General features: G+C 40.5%; 1 protein-coding gene across 24 annotated transcripts in view; it reads left to right on the top strand.

The window, feature by feature from the left end:
* The window catches only part of ADGRL3 (adhesion G protein-coupled receptor L3), a 512,372-nt gene that overhangs the window by 329,528 nt on the left and 165,417 nt on the right, over positions 1 to 17,427 (top strand). For 20 of the 24 annotated variants that reach the window (XM_039382062.1, XM_039382059.1, XM_027725031.2 and 17 more), the window contains 2 exons: positions 611 to 625; positions 2,399 to 3,199. In XM_039382062.1, coding sequence (XP_039237996.1) covers positions 611 to 625; positions 2,399 to 3,199 — 816 coding nt within the window. The remainder of the gene's footprint in view (positions 1 to 610; positions 626 to 2,398; positions 3,200 to 17,427) is intronic. The other 4 variants (XM_039382044.1, XM_039382055.1, XM_039382053.1 and 1 more) reach the window with 1 other exon arrangement.

Here is a 17,427-nt window from a genome sequence, read left to right as displayed (position 1 = left end):
GTTGATTTTTTTTTTTTCCAAGTCTTACTAAAGTTTGTTTCTCCAAGGATATAGGTCAGGACTACGAATATCCACCGACGTGCTTCATTTGACTCTCCTAAGTTCTCTTTTTATGTCACAAGCAAATATTCTCCTGCTTTATGTAGGGATCTCTGTTTTACAGGACTTTGGTGAAATATATGAAGATATATATTCTATAAAGTTTCTCCCTGGAATTTTTATTATATACATAAATCTGTATCAGTCATATTTCAGTTTATGGGTATTTCATTTTGCTCTATGAAACTAGTCCAAGGTTGCTGCTGACAAGATATCTCAAATAGTTCAGGGGGCTCATTATGTCCCAAGTGTTGAGCTTTTTTTTTTCTTCTTAAAGATTTTTCTAAAGTTAAAATTAATCTGTATTTTGTTCACCTTGTCTGCATATTATCCAGTGTATATCAGAGGAAAGGTTTATATATATATATATATATAAAATGTTCACATACTAAAGTAAATTAATGAAACTTCCTTTTCATATGAAAGAGGTAAAGAAAAATACCTGGCCAATACAGTACCATTAATCTATTCTCTTTTCTCCTTTCTCTCTTTACCTCTCTCTCTACAATAGAAGTGGAACAAAAAGGTAATTAAATACCTTTCAAATTATATATATATATTACTTATGTATAGGCTAAGTTATTTAACAGTTTAACGTTTTAGTTGAAATACTTTGTCATTAATTCTCACTACCTTTTTGTTAAAGTTTATTTAGTATCTCTGCTGCTCAACTTCACCGGATAACTCATTTTTGCTGAAAGGTTTTTTACCACTGCCACTTTTTTTCATTAAATTTCTATTCAAAGGCTTAGATAACTCACTCTTCTCCTGCCCCAAAGAATTTGGAAAGTGTGCATATGTGCGTATGTGCATAAGTATATCTAATTATGGCATAAAAGCCTCTTGGAAATGGCACCTCTTTAACAGCAACTCTCTGTGGTTACTTAGACTCCAGTGGCTCTATCCAATTTTATACCAGTTACTAAATCTGATTTTCCTCCCATCTTTTTCTCCAGACAACATCCCAATTTCTGCATTTACAAAAATAATTAATTACACTCCCAGCAGGAAGTGTGAATGTGGGATCCCATCTTGCCATCCCCATGCTAGCAGAAGTACGTGGTGGGATACCTCTTCATGCTTCCCTGCTGCCCATCCTATCGTCATGGTTATGGTACCAGTCACACTCACGGAGATCAGCACTACAAATAACCAACATATATTCTCCCCCCAAAGCTGCACACACACCTCCGAGTCAGGAGGCTGCTAACGGGGATGACGAGGGCCAAATGAGCTGGTTTTGCTCTGCAGCATCCCTCCTTTTGCCTCCCCATCCAGCCGGCTGGCCTCTTGGTGTTGGCGTTCCTGTGGTGCCGAGGTCAGCCGGGCACCGGCTGAGCCTCCTCCCAGGTGTTGGGCATGCCCTGGCCCCTCTCAGCCCCCCCGAAGTCTGAGCAGCAAAGCATCCCAGTTAGTCAAACTGCTCCTCTGTGCTCCTCTCATGTAACAATAGAAGGTATATGTTTTTAAGTTTGAATTACTACTATATTTAACAGGACATTTTTTAACTGATTAAAATCTAGACCTTGGGTTCCTCTCCAGCGAACTTTATTCTTTTCCTTCCTTCTTTCCTTCCTTCCTTCCTTCCTTGTCTTTTCCTTTCAGCATCCATATGTCATTCGTTTTTAATTGTGTGGACTGCATGTTTCATGTGTCCTGTAGCAGCTTTGAAAGTCTCATTTCTAGTTATACTACAGATGGTTGTTCCCCCCCCGCCCAGCTCCCTTCGCTTTAAATGCTCCTCTGAGTAGCCTAGGGATTCGCCTCTGCTTTGCTATTGGTACCCTTTAAATATTTAATCTCACTTGGGCTGTAAGGATGGGAATTTCTTTCTCTTATTTCCATTTCTAGGCCACTCTTCTGTGGGCTGTTCAAATAAATATGTGGATCAATTCCCTCGGAGTTTAGCCCTTCACCCAGTAGGTACAGATTCACTGCAGAATATAATTTGGAAATACAAACCCAGAAATCCTTTGGGGGCACATATTCATTTCAGAGTTTACAAAGGCGAGTGGTCCGAGTAAGTACACCTGTAAAAATAGATTTGAAAAGCAATGAGAAAACAAACCACAGTTAATAGAAAAAGCAGGGGCGGAAATCAGTTTGATGGAGCAAATCTTGTTCTAGAGACATGGAGGGCAGGAAGGCTAGTCTCCACGTACAAGGCATTGCTCTTGGGTTTCCACTGATCTCAAGTGTCCTCTACTCCAGGACTAGAAGCTTTTGAGATGCTTGGGCCAACCACCCCTGAACTGTCGTTAACTTTGTTTTTCTTTTAAATTCTTTTCCCCTATAACAGTTTTTCTTTGCCCCGGACTGCTGAAAGGAGTGTACCAGAGTGAACACTTATTTGAATCCGACCACCAGTCTGGTGCCTGGTGCAAGGACCCTCTGCAGGCATCTGACAAGATCTACTACATGCCCTGGACGCCTTACCGGACAGACACACTGACGGAGTACTCCTCCAAGGACGACTTCATCGCCGGGAGGCCAACCACGACCTACAAACTCCCGCACCGGGTGGACGGCACGGGGTTCGTGGTGTACGACGGGGCTTTGTTCTTCAACAAGGAGCGAACCAGGAACATTGTCAAGTTTGACTTGCGGACAAGGATAAAGAGCGGGGAGGCCATCATAGCTAATGCAAACTACCATGACACCTCTCCCTACCGCTGGGGAGGCAAGTCTGACATAGACCTGGCTGTGGATGAGAACGGGCTGTGGGTAATCTATGCAACAGAACAAAATAATGGCAAAATAGTCATTAGCCAGCTAAACCCTTACACGTTAAGGATCGAAGGAACGTGGGATACTGCCTATGACAAGAGGTCAGCTTCTAATGCCTTCATGATCTGTGGGATTTTATATGTGGTGAAGTCTGTGTATGAAGATGACGACAATGAAGCCACAGGGAATAAAATAGACTACATATATAACACTGACCAAAGCAAGGATAGCATGGTGGATGTGCCCTTTCCAAACTCCTACCAGTACATTGCTGCTGTGGATTATAATCCCCGGGACAACCTCCTTTATGTATGGAACAACTACCATGTTGTAAAATACTCCTTGGATTTTGGCCCGCTTGACAGCAGAGCAGGTAAGGGTTTTAACGCCAAAACAAATTCTAAATCGGGCTTTCTGGTTTTCTTTTGCAAATAGGGTGTAAAACTGAAGTACATTCCTGTCTTACTGATCTGCCTGAGTTTCTGTAAATTAACCCGCACCACGGAACCTATGATGGTTATTAAGACGTGCAGAATATTTTTGTTGGTCTTAGTTGAAATCAAGTGGACAAAGGCATATGCTGCACATAACTTGCCTGAAACAGTTTCCAAATGCCCATGCTTTTATCCGCATCACAAGGGTAGCAATCTTTTCTCCTGACTTGAATTTTCTTTCCTACATCATCAAATTGTTTTCCCTTCTGCAGGAATTTCAGCCAAAAAAAAAGTGTAAAAGATGCTGTCACTGCAAACAGCTGGAGGAAAACTGCCTGCCAGTTTAAATTACTTTGTTTCATTAAGCTGGGAGAGTTCTGTCTGTTTAGAGAAGCTGAGCCTAATTGCATATGTGAGCATGCACTCACAAGTGTATGCCTAGAGTCAGGAGGGGAATCAGCACTAAAATCCTACAAGTTCTTCGTTTATTTTCTGTAAAGTTGCTCTGCGTTTTTTTTAAAGCATTTCATTATTTACTATGACTTACTGTACTTTCTCTCAGAGAAACATCTGACCCCCAGAGGTTTCCCAGCTTTTCCACCTTTTTTCCCCTCTTAGACATTTTGCTGGTAATTACTTACTTATATTCCCTTAACTTTATTAACTTAATCATTTTGCAAGTATAAAGTTGCCACTTTATTAGTAACATGACTTAGCCTTAGATTGTGATCTAACAAACAGCGTTTGCTCAGTCATTTTCAAATGGTTGCTTCTGTATGTGATTTAGTCATAGTTCTCAGGTAGTTCCTGTGGTGGACTGTGTATTTTGAAAGGCTGAAGAAGTAAGAAGAAAGACATAATTAATATAATTTGGACAGTAAAGTATTTGATTCATAACATGGCTATTTCTAAAACATTTCTTTTTGTAAGTAAGAAACTTCAAAGTGGGTAAGTGGATTCAGGGCTTCAGATTGCAAAAGAGAAGTCAAAAGGTTTCTGTTGCTGAGCATTTCTTTTTTTTTTTTTTTTTTACTGTGTGCAGCCATGTAATAAAAATGGATCAAGAAATGCTGACAGAAATTGTGGATATGAAAACCTGGAAAGGGTTGGAATAAAAGTCTTAAAATGGCAATGAAATTCTCATTTTTATACGAAAATGAAAGGAAGGGAAGAAGAAAATCTTGAAGAGGCAGATGAACAAAAACTGAATGACTGTTGAGCCAGGAGTAGAGATATTTTTGATGATGTTAACCTCTGCAAAATCTCAGATGAGCAAAAAATGAAGTAATACGTCTCATTCTCCCAACCTAATGATCAGCATGTACTTTCTGAGTGTTAGAGTGAAGCAGAGTAATTTGTGAGCTATTGGTTATCCCCAAGGAGTGAAAATCAATTGTATCCCTTCTATTTCACAGGCTTTCCTTTTCAGTGAATTATTTCCAGGTATTATAAAGGACTCTCTGCTGTCGCTTTTTCATTTGGTGACTGTTGTCAGTAATAGTATCTTTAATAAAAAAAAAAAGCTGTAATCAGTGAAAAACCTAAATTTTGTACTTTCCTAAAATAAAAAGGAAATTGTTCTCCTTTTTTTCACAGTCTAAGCTGGTGAGATGAGACAGCAAGTGAAACCTTGCAGGGAACTGAAAGTCTGTGAGGTGCAAGGGTTTGATTTGTCCTTGTTTCACTCTTGTTTGGATGAGAAATTAAAATCCTGCAGTGCTTTAGGTAGCTGAAGGAGTTTTTAGGTTTGGCTGGTGGACATGAGAGGGTTAATCTGGTGTCAGGGAATCTTTTTGATAGCTTTGTAATGTGGACACGAGGCTGAATTTTACATGCGTTTCTCTTCTCTGAAAATTGTCAGGATTTCCTTTTTGGCAGATATCCATAAGGATCCCATTACCTCACTATTTTATGGGTTTAGAAGACTTTTGAGTGAACTGCTCTGATAGCAACTGAATTTTTCGATGAGATAATTTGAATGGGCCAAGGCATTTCAAAACGAAGAAAAATAACTTTGTAAAGGGAGTTTAGTGCTCCATTACCCACATAGCCTGATTAGTGAGAGCATTATTTTATGAGTCAGTCAAGCAGAAGCACTGATTTTTGAACTGAACAGGTGAGCAAACACTTACTTGACACCAGGGTTTTTTCTGCAGAGAGGAGCCAGGAGACCAGGTCTGCATGATGCTTTCTCTTCCGAATTCAATGCAACCCATTTTCTGGCTAGCACCAAATTTCATGCTGCATCGCTTTACATGTAACACTAAATATATAATTGGCTTGAGCCCAGCTCCTCCACCAAAGAGCAGAATGGGAGCCAATAGGACACTGGGAAAGCAGTGAAAACTGAGGATATTTGTATTTGGTTTTTAGATATTAATTTTTTTACAGGGTGGATTGTGGATATGTGTTTCCCTTCTTGTTGAAAATCATCAGTGTTTCTCCATATTAGAGCAGTGTTCAATGCAGCCATTTTCCATAGGGTTACAGTTTGAGTAGCAAAATATGTAAACAATATCTGCTTAATTAGAAAATAAAAAAAAGGATTGTAAAATTGATGGGTTGAACATATGGGTTGTTAAAAAACAATTAAGACTGAAGTTTTAGAAGAGCTCTTAAACCCAAAAATTGGTCATAACAAGAAAAGCGATATATTTAACTACTTAAATAGTCAGTAACATATTGGAAACGTATTTGAAATCACTGGTATCCTACATTTCAGAGATATCTAAAATAAAAAACAGGTTCTGGGGACTCCACTTTTCAGTCTTTTACCAAATTCTCCAGAGAAAATGAGAGTAGGCAGGAGTTGAATAGTTTATAGGAAAAGCAGGGATCACATCCCTGTCTAAACATTTTCTGTGATTTTTAATTAAAGAACTGTGCATATAGGTTTGGAACATATTTGAGATCTTGAGTGTTGTAGAGCATCTCTCACCCACTGTTTAAAAAAATGGGCTTTTACTTCTCAGAGTAAATGAGTATCAAACCCTAGAGTTTCTGTGCTCATCTTCTGTAGCAGTTGAAGTTACAGGGAAGACAAAAGATTTTGAAGTGTTAAAAGTTAACTGACCTAGAAGCAATTCAAGGCACTTAATGGAATTAAACCTAGTTGTTTGTTATTCTCAGAAATGGGAAAAGCTGCATTTTAAGGATTTATCCCACTATGTTTTTTTTTTCCTTTTGTCTGGGGTTGTTTTTTCTTTTATCCCAAATGTGTTTTTGAAAGCAAACACTGCTCAGTGCCTTCAAGTCCCAAGAAACAGATCATTAATGTCTACCCTCAAGAACTGAACTTAAAGATACCAAAAGCCTTTGAAGTATATTTTCTTTGAGCTGTTTGGCCTTAAAATGAGCTTTTTGGAGGATGCTTCTTCATAACTCCTCCTGAGTTTTTGGGTTATTTCTTTGTAGCTGGTATTGAGTTTGCTAATTTGAAGTGATGGTAAAAATATCTCTGCATCTCATCGCATTCTTCAAGAAGTTAAACCCAGAATAGTGTTCAGGTTATTTTTTTTTATGTGTCCTACTAGACATATGCAGAGAGGGAAACAGAAGGCTGTATTGACAATATGAAAATTTTCTGCAATCTAATCAATCTTAATATGCACCAGTGTTACCTGTTTTAATCATCACCCACTTGTGATACATTCTGTGCAAATAAATTCAAGAAAATATCAACATACCCTCCTCTTCAAAAAGGGAAAGTGCTCCCATCCTGCTTCCCAGTGCTGTACTGCATACAAATGCACATCTCACAGTTGTATGTCTCTGCACCTCCCTGAGCTGTTCTGGCTCCTACCTGGGCACCGGGTAGGGGTTTCTGGGCAGCAGAGAGACCAGAAGTTTTGTCTTTAAATGACTGGGGTACCCCGTGCCAGTGTTGGCAGTGCTCTTACTGGAGCTTGGGATGTGCTGGCTGAGAGTTTAGGTGCTTAGGTGGGAACTGGAGCCTGTCCCATAGCTCGGCAGTGAGGAAGCCCAGAGAAGAACTTGAACCAGGTTGAGAATCCCTCTGTGCGTATCTGGGACTTGAATGTCCTGAAAGCTGTTCCCAGTGACGTGGCAAATACAGACCTCCTATTTATGAGAAGATATTTTAAATTATGTCCAGGAGATCCAAACATTACCATATGGGGTGTTTCATAGGTGTATGAGGTTAATAAATAAATATGCCTAATACATAAGGAAGACAGTGGTATGATATGTAGGACTTCTAATACAGCCTCATTCCTCTTAAGTGGCTTCCATAGGTTGCATATTAACGCTGTGGACTGCCATTCCGATAACCAAATGTGATACAAAGATTCTGTCGATATCTGTGATAATTTACAAGCCTCAGAGGGTGCATGTCAAAATTTTATCTTCCACATTTTGTCAAGTATTGTGGGATGCTCTCTTGACGTGTGATTGCAACCATTTTATTCGATAAGAATGTTTGGGCTGTTTTGTGTTTTTTTTCTTCCTGAAGCAGTTTTATAATGCAGATAAGGTGAACCCTCTGTCCTCATAATATGCTAATTAAGTGCATTTGTGTCTTGGGTAAAAGATGTGGCAGAATGGTGATGAATAAGAACTTTAAACACATATGACACCTCGTTAAAATGTAATTTTCACATCATAAATCTGAGGCCTTTCCTTTGACAGCTGAGTAATGTGGATAGTGGGCAGAGGATCTTGAATGTTTCAAAGCTGTCACGTGTTAATAGGTAGCTGAAAGCTGCTTCCTGCACTGCTCGCCTCTAACGCCCTGCATCCTTGCCCGGGAACGCATCGAAAGGACTGCGGAATCTTAAATCCCACTTGTGCGCAGGATATGAATTGCCATCACTTCAAGATCCCACTGTGATAAGTCACACTTACCATCTCTGAAGTTGAATCTGAGCTGCGTTTTAAAAGGCCAGCTGAGCCTTTCTGATGAGCAGCTTCTCCTGGTAGACAAGGGCCATTTTTAGGGAGCTGCTGACTGTTTAGTTGCTGCTTCTCCTGTGTTTTTATTTTCCAGTTGCTTTCCTCCCATCTAGGAGCATCCCTGACTCACTGCTGTTCCTCTTCATTGCTTACAGTGACAGCTGCTGGTTGCACAGTGTTGCTGGAGGTTTTCAGAGAGATCAGTGCTTCATTTCAGGAGCTTCTGCTAAGCACGTAGCATGACTTGGGCCCTGGCTTTTATCCTCTAATATTTGCCTACATATTCATGTTCCATCTATAAATATTTTAGTCCCTTTTTGCTATCTCAAAGACAGAGAGACATGTCTAAGTTTGGAGGTGAAAAAAGCAGTAAATCTTTAATAACAGAGCAGGCATCTCAGCCTACATTTGCTCGGCAGACGGTACCTTAAGTTCAAAAGGACAGGAGGAGATTTCATCTAGCTGGGGTATGCTGGGATCCAGAATTGCATTTGTACCCCATTTTGAGGCCTGGTCATTTTTATCCTGTTTAAAATTTACTTTCTTTGTAAAGCAGTGTTTGAGAAAAAAATAGTAAAAAAGCATCATACCACTGGAGACTTTTCCAAAACTAGGGATTTCTGCTTTTTGTCCAGAAAGCTGGAACTTGAGCTCTTTTGTCTACCTTCTCACAAAAAATACTTTAAAAGTGCAAGATCCCTCAGCTTCAAAATGCTCCCTTTGCAGAGCACTTCATAAATATTAATACTGTTTGGTTAGCACAGCGGGAGTATCTTCAGTGTCTCTCCAGTACGAATAAATATGCGGTTGCTCCCTTTTCCCAAATAAAACTGTACTCCTCTCAGTAGGACCATGGAACAGCATATAACCTTACCAAAGGGAGTTGGAGCAGCCCTTCTCTTCCTCAGTTCGCTGCTCCTGCTATGAGGCACCTATTTGAGCCAGCCTGAGAAAATGGTACAGCAGACCTAACCCATCCATGAGCTAAGCCAGGATACTGCTGTATCTTCTTAGGAGATCAGTTGTTACCACTGCAAACCAAATGGGAATGAAGACCTGCATGCCATGAAGTAACAGACAATATCCATGGGCCGGGAGTGCTTGGGGACGGGGGTGGTGGGCAGCCAGGATGGTTGAAGTAGGGAAGGGGCAGGAAGAAACAAAATGATTAAGCTAAACTTCACTTTCAAGCTTCAAAACAAAAGGAGACCAGAGACTTCAGCACTTCATAATCCTGTCAAACGCTGTGAGGGAGAAAACACCTTGCCAAGAACGTGTCTGAAAAGCTGAGACGGCTGTTTCTGGCAGCAAGCATGGCATGCAGATAGTGGGGTAATTGCATAGGAAAAAAGGCATTAACTGCCGGTGAAGGATAGTGGCTTTTCCTCTTCTGCAGTGAGCTCTTCAGTGTAAGGAATCAGCCTGGAGTTGTGATTAATTGTTGTTTCATTAAGTTCAAGACCACCGGGTCACACTGACATCAACCATGGCTTATCAGTTCGATGGAAATACTTTACACCAAACCAAGCCATGAATGTGCCAGCACTTCGGGTTGGAGCTGTTCGCCAGTGGCAGGGAGTGAGGGGTGACGTGTAGCAACTGTCCAAGTCCACCTTTTGCAGGAGAAAGGTACTGCATCATGTGCTAGAGCCCATGAGCACTGGGATTTTAAACATGGGGTTTTAGTGATCAGTGCATCATTTATCCCTTGGCCAGCAGATGTAGCTGGCTTATGTGCAGCAGTGGGGGTCTGTACAGGGTTAGGGGTTTAGCCCAGCAAGACATTCTGGAATGTTTTCTTTTTGAGCTGCTGCCTCTGCCAGCTCCTCTCCTCCCATCCCAAAACAGGATTATAAGCTACCAGGCTTTTTCTCAAGGCATTACCCTCTCAGCTTAGGTTATATTTGTGCACCTCAAGGCTGACCCTGTGTGGTGAAAACACCTTCTGCTCCTTGCAGTTCTGCAGTGGCCTGGCTGCAGAGCCACTAGCCTGGCTTGGGATGTGGGATCCCAGATTTGGTTTTTTGTTACTGGATTTTTGAAATGAGCAGCCTTTATTCCTGCTCCCTACTGAAAATACCTCCATCATGGTAGCTCATGGGTCTGGATCACTCTCCTCCCTCGTCTGCCACTGATTGTGTTTGTTCTGGAAATGACTACTGTAATATTTTTAGCAGCACTTATTAAGACTTGTCTCCCAAAGTCTAATTCAGTGTTGTTAATTAACTTCTTCGATGCCACCAGCACTCTGCACTGCTGCTATGCCAGTTTATCTTTCTTCTTTTTTTTTTTTTTTTAGCCAAGAAAGCAGATATGGATGTACTGCCATATTCTGCTTTAGAGTCAAAGCAAACAGAGGATTCACTGGATGCCCTTCTTTCTGCCTTGATACTCAGGTTAAAAAGGGGTAAGAAGCTCTTCAGGAGTAAGCTCCAAAATTATTGAACCTTTACGGGGAGGTTTTACAGAGCCTTCCCTTGACTTCAGGAAGTTGTGGTGGTGTCCTTAGCAGCTCCCCATCCTTCAGATATGACAGTAAGTCAACTTTCTAGAGTTGCTGGAAAGTAAAATGTAATGGTGCTGTTTAAAAAATGCCCAAGATATACGTGAAGAATGGAATGGTCAGTGTTATCCTCAGAAAGCCAGCTGAACTCTTATGGTAGGGTTGGATTTGTTGGGTTGATGATAGGAAGGGAATTTAGGTTGAAGGAACAAAAATAATCCTAGTAGCTGCTTTGAAGATCTCCACATTCAAAGAGAAATGGGACCAGCCATGAGGGGCTGTGAAATGCTAGTTGGTGATGCTGTCAAAGACCTGAAAGGCAAATATAGGTAGATTACAGAAAAAAGGAGTCAATAGGCACTCTGAAGGACGCCTCCTCAAAGTGTATTTTGGCATTAGTAACTATGCTAAATCAAGAGAGCAGAGTTGAGGGGGGCGAGGGGGAAGAAGTATCTTTTTCTTTCAGGTGAGTCTACCAGGTGTGCACAAGTAAATGTTGATATAATGAAAAAGTTTCTAGGACAAAATCTCAAAGTTCCTGGAGAGTTTCAGCTTACCCTTTATTCAGATAAATCCTCTGAAGCTACTGGGAGCTTGGGCTGGAGGCTTCAGGAGCAAGTCCTCAGTGAATTTTGTTCTGCCCTGGATGGAATTGCATTTTGCCAGTGAGAGGCTTTTTGACCTCCTGGTTTGTGTCTAAAGAATCCAAAGAAAATATATAAATTGTAAGCTGGAACAGTTAGTGAATATCCATATGAATTTGAGTCGCAATATCTGCCCTACATTTTTACGTTGAAAAGGCTCCTTTTTAAGGGTGTGCCTCATGATAGGAAGGCGAAGCAGATGATGAAAACTTAGGTGAAAGAGATGTGTCCAAGAAAACAATGTAGTGATTGTTTGCTCTAATGGGATTTCTTCACTGTAAATAGGATTTTTGCTTGATTAAAATGTGCTGAGAGGAAACAGGGCTTAAGGCAAGTTTCACTGAAATATGGGATTCAATTTAAAAAGACTGGCACTGAATAGGCAAATCGGGTGCTTCATGTTATGTAGCCTCCTCAGTTCTGTGTTTTCACAAAGTACCACCTGCTTGAGACTCAAAAGGGAGGGGGGAAAAAAGCAAAGAAACATCAGAGCCAAAAACTATAGAAGTTATACACTGGTCATGACAGAAGATAGGAAAATCAACTGCCTTTGTACCAGTCTGAGCTGCCTTACGGGGGTGCCATTCATGCTGCCCTCAAATAGCTGGAATAAATTAATGCAACCACTGGAGAGATGAGGCATTAGGCAGCTCTGCAGTTCTTTTTCATCTGTTGATGTTTAGGACAGAGACAAGGAAAGGGCTGTCTATGCTGCAGGCAAAGAGAAAAAATAAAGGTGACATCAAGTATAGATATGCCAGCAGAGATGAAGTCCTTAGTCCACTCGTAAGATCTTTCCAACATACCATGTGAGGAAAAGCTTTTGTGAGCCCCCATGTACTGGCCCCTCTGTGTTAAATTATTCCCTCTATCAGAAGCATGCATGAAGGATGCTGTGGCTCACTAAGGTTGATCAGCCTGGATTCATGTGATGCTTTGCACTCTTGTACAGCTGAATTAAACAAATGAGTGGTAATGTTAACGTGAACAGAGGCTCCAGGAGAATGGAAATGCTGAGGGAAGGCTGCATGGAGAAGAAAAAGAGGGGATTTTTTTCTTCTTTTTTTTTAGAAGGAGAGGTAATAAAATATATTTGCTTGATAGGAGCATATTGTGTACACTGGAGGGATTAACAGCAGTGAATATTTCTGGCCTTCTCCTCATAAGTGCTTGGTTTTCTCACTGGACAGTGAGTGCCAAGTATTTTCTTGGTGCAATATTGAGTATGTTACAAATTATTCACAAGAAATATCCTTAGAGTGATGAACAGATTTTATTGATAGAAGTGTTGTGCTCTTCACCACGGCAAGTATCAGGCTGAGTGAAGAACGCCAGCACCCAAAAAACCAAGCCAAGGTGGAAAGTGCTCTGGCAAGTTTCTGGTTGATTTGTGTAGTTTAAGGTGAACATTCATCCAGAATTTTGCTGGGAGAGGTGCCTGTGCCTGGTGCCTTGCTTGTAAATATAAGCTGTCTTTATGGGTAAACATGAGCTCAGTGGGAAGTAAATGAAGCTTTTGGGTAGCCTAAAATTGCATGGTCAGAACATGGTGTGTTGTGTAAGGCTGCTGTAATGTGTTCTTTTCATATAAATGAGTTTAAATTGACTCTGGTATGAAGAGTAGAACAGAGAATTAAATTAGATTAATAGATTTTTTTAGGACCAGAAGGGACCATTAGCTCATTTAGTCTGACCTCTGTAATGCATTCTATTGGATTTCATCCGCTTCCTCTTCTACTGAGCCTAATGATTTGACTTTAACTGAAGTGTACCTTCCAGAAAGGCACCCAGACAATCAGTGCATTACTTCATGGAGTGCTTTTCTTGGTTGGACATTCTCTTCCAGAGTTAGAGGTAAAATAATATTCACATTATAAATGTTTTGATTGTACCACCTGGTTAGTGAATCTTTTTTGTCCCTATTTGCATCATATATAAAAAGGCAGAAATGTGCTGTTTGAGTTGTACTCTTTGGACCTTGCTCAGATAGTGCTCTGGAGGTTGCCTTCTGTGGGAGTTACTGGTAGGTCTGAGATTTTTTATTTTATTTGAGATATTAGGTACTTGTTACATGCCGTGGGAAATTCCCGAATAGACCAAGAGAGCAAATAATTCACTAGCAATGAGAAAATAGCTTTCTGGGCACTAATTCACTAGCAATGAGAAAATAGCTTTCTGGGCACTAAAATCAAGAAAACCTTCTACTTTCAGTTGTATACTTTATGAAGAGTGCCACTAAATGGGTGTGTAAACTCTACTTTTTAATTAAAATAAATTATCAGTGTTCAGAGCTTGTATACTGCTCTCTTAATGCCACTTCCTTTTTTATTTGAATCAGGGTGGTAGGGAGTGACATTTAAACCTCGGAGTTTGTCATCAAGTTCTAATTTTCTCGTTGACGAGAACATCTGTCCATTGGAAAGGGCATAAACTTGTTCCAGCAGTTTTTGCATAAGGTACTGAAAGATTTAATTCCAAATGGGTGTTCTGATTGCTGGCCTGTCTTTTTCTTTTCCTTTTGTTTCCCACTCTCTTTTTAAAGGAGCCTGTATTTACACTGAGTAAAAAAAGATGATGATGCAAGGATGAGAACTGTAAAGGATACAAGATGTATTTTGGTAAATAACCGTTAATTGTATCAAGAATGTTGTTATGCTAGTTTTTTTGTGTCAAAATGTACTGGCAAAGTCTGTTTATTTACAAGAGGTTGTAATTTTCTTAATATGCAAATGTAAATTTGCTGCACTAAAAATGGTTTAATTCAAATTGAATTTTTTTTTCCTTCAAACACCATTTTTTGTGATATTTTGGATAAACTTCACCTTCAGGCATTTCTTTATGGTTATCAGTCACTTGAAAGAGGCTTTATCAAGGCTGTGGCTTTGTTAGGTTGAGCATTGTGAGAATAGGCGTTAACCCCTCTTTTCATTAGAGAGAGGAAACCTTAAAATGGACAGGTATTAGGTAAGGTTAGGGAAGTCCTCTCTTCCCTTGATGGTGTAATTAGTGACCATAATGATCCTGCACAAGTTTGGAAGTAATTTCCACAACGCAGTTGACAGCGTATGCATCAGCTAAAACCAAATTAAAAAGACTGGAATTAACCAAAATGACTCTCAAATGTCTTTAGGGCTAGCTGGTATAGGGTAGTACCAATGGGAGTTTTGTGCTGCAGATTTCTGTGCAACATGATTTGCACATCCAAAGTGGTAAGCATTGCCTTCCTGAACCACGGCCCTTATGTGTTTCATTAAATTTTCTCCTTATGATGTCTACGAGGGTGGGGGGAAATGATGTGAAAAGTTTCTTTCTACAGTTGGTTAACATTGAGCAGTGGCAAATGTCGTTTCTTTAGTGAATAGATCCAGAGCTGTAAAAGCAGGTCCTCTCCAGATAAAGGTTTTGTTACAGTGACCTGACTGTCCTTTTCCTACTCTGATTTGAAAGCTGATTTTAATATGCCAAAGGAATAATCATCCTTGGTCTGTTCAGCCTGGAGAAAAGGAGACTGAGGGGAGACCTCACCACAGTCTACAACTTCCTCATAAGGGGAAGAGGAGGGGCAGGCACTGATCTCTTCTGTCTGGGGAGCGGTAACAGGACGTGAGGGAGTGGCCCGAAGCTGTTTCAGGGGAGGTTTAGGTTGGATATCAGGAAAAGGTTTTTCACCTAGGGAGTAATTGGGCACTGGAACAGGCTCCCCAGAGAAGTGGTCCCAGCACCAAGCCTAACAGAGTTCAAAAGGCATTTGGATGATAGTCTGGGGCCCAGAGTGTGATCCTTGCAGATGGTCCTCTTTGGACCAGGAGTTGGACTCAATGATCCTTGTGGGTCCCTTCCAACTCAGCATATTCTGTGATTCTTGGAAAAATATAACTTGTATCAATGCATTTCCTTAATTCATCTTCCCTGGAAACCTTGTGGACACAGAAGCAGTGGACACAGGCTTGTGCATACCTGAAGTTTATCCACAATGTGCTGACATGATGGTTAAATGTGATTCTTGCTTCTGTGAGTGGACTGCAGAGACCTGTTTAGCATCATGATGCTAACCTGATTCCTCCAAAGTCACTTCATGATGTTTCCTTCCTTGATAAGTTCAGGGGAGACTCTTGCACCTTCTTTTCCATGGAGAGTGAGGATCCTTTGAGGGAGCAGAGGCACTGGTGGTTTAGGGGGTTGTCTATTACCTTGTAGCCTGGGGCTGGCCAAGAATGCCCACACACCTCTGGGGTGTGTGGGTGCATCCTGCCACAGAGGTTGCCTGCCACTGTGGGTCATGTGGAAGAATGTCTGAGGCTGTGATATCAAACAGGGAGCTGGAGAAAATGCAAGGCTTGTGACTGGCTCCAGGTGAGGTCTTTAATCAGTAGTGGTTTGAAGATGGACCTAGCAAAGGGCCACAGAGCTGCCAGTAGTAGTATGTCTCCAGAAGATCCTTGATTTGTCTCTCTGCCCCTTTCCAAGTATTTTTTTTATGAAGCCAAACCCTTTTCTGATGGACATGGGTAAGGACAGATGACATCAAGGGGAGAGGAGGGCTATGGCAACCTTTCTTTCCACTTGGAATCCACAGAAAACAAACAAATATTTTTGCCTGAAATTAGAAAAAAAAGAGAGGTTGACAAGTTTTATGAAATCCCATAACTTGCATGGCAAAGGCTGTGGCCAGTCACTAGAAGTGGCACTTCCCATAGCTGTCATGACTCAATGAAGAGACATCTTTGAGCCATTTAGTAAAAGTATTAATTTGTTTGTTTGTTTGTTTAGAAACCTGTAACAAAGTCCTTTGGATGTTTTCTAACATGATGTTGATGTTATCTTGTCCCCTCAGTATTTTCATAAGCTTCAGTTGTTGATTCTAGAAATCTGTTTTACCTATCCTGGGCTTGTCACTCTTCTACTGCAAGAGATTCACGATTGATTTTTTAAATTTTTTTTATTATTATTGCATGTTTAATAATAAAACTGAGTAATGTTCTATTCCCAGATGAGTCTCCAAGGAATGCAACTGTTTCTCATTTTAAAGGGGGGAAAAAAAGTAATTAAATTTTGATTATTTTTCCCTTTTGCCCAAATATCTTCACACAGTGCAAATTAAATAAAATTATTTAACCATGGAAAGCACTTCTGCCAATTAATCCCTGAGAAGTGAAGATAGAAAATGTATGCCACACACAAACAGGCAGTCACACACGGATGCCTGGAAAAAAGAAACCCAAAGGAGTCAAAGACAAGCATGAGTTAACCAGCCCAACAGAGCTGTGAATGAGAGTTTAAGCAATAGCGATGTCCCTAAGAAAGCTGATATGAGCTCTGCAGCTTTTTCTTTTTTTTTTCTCATACTCTGAAGAATCTTTTTCTCTTCTGGCTTAATTGCTAAAGATTAATTGAAGTTCAAGAACTCAGTATTTCTAGTAGCCTTTATACTGAAATTTAAGATGGGTAATTTAACTTTGAATTGATTTTTTTCCTTCAGTTTGAGCTTTTAGTATGTGCATATTTTTATCTTGGCTACACTTGGGTTTCCTGAATTACAGGCAAGCTTACCAAGAGATATTCATTAGGCAAATGTGTTTATTAACAACATAAAGATTGTTGTACTGAATGCCTGAAAACTGGTTCCCATTATTAAAAAGAAAATATTTCAGGCAATTTCAAAGCATTAAAGAAAAAATTCGTCTCGTCTAGCTGGATTTTAATATCCCCTGTTTCATTATCTATTGAAAAACACTGGTGCTTTTTGTATGGGCAGTGTTCAAGGTCAAAGTTAACCCTGTTTCTGAGTTTTAGCAGATTAAAAAGCTTACTTGAAGTCAATGGCTATGTCCCCGGGAAACAACTCTTCTCCGGAAAAATCTTGCCTCACTTCTGTGGGGAGGTTCTCAGGTGCAGGCATCTGGAGGGCCCATGAGGTGTTTGCTGGCTTGGTAAAAGCCATGCCTGCATCTCTGAGGTGTTTGTTTGAGCCTATTTAGTGTAGAGACTTCATCTTCTAGTATCTGAAATCAGACACTGAGTTTAGACATGTCTGAAGCTACTGCTGCAGGCAGTACTCTTGACAGCAAGTTGTGTGCACTTCAGATGTGTATATATGTGTGTGTGTGTC

Source organism: Pipra filicauda, unplaced genomic scaffold, assembly GCF_003945595.2.
Source record: "Pipra filicauda isolate LSUMZ 115617 unplaced genomic scaffold, ASM394559v2 scaffold252_size1811890_pilon, whole genome shotgun sequence".
In the NCBI taxonomy this organism is placed as follows: domain Eukaryota; kingdom Metazoa; phylum Chordata; class Aves; order Passeriformes; family Pipridae; genus Pipra; species Pipra filicauda.
This window is presented reverse-complemented; position numbering and strand designations above follow the sequence as displayed.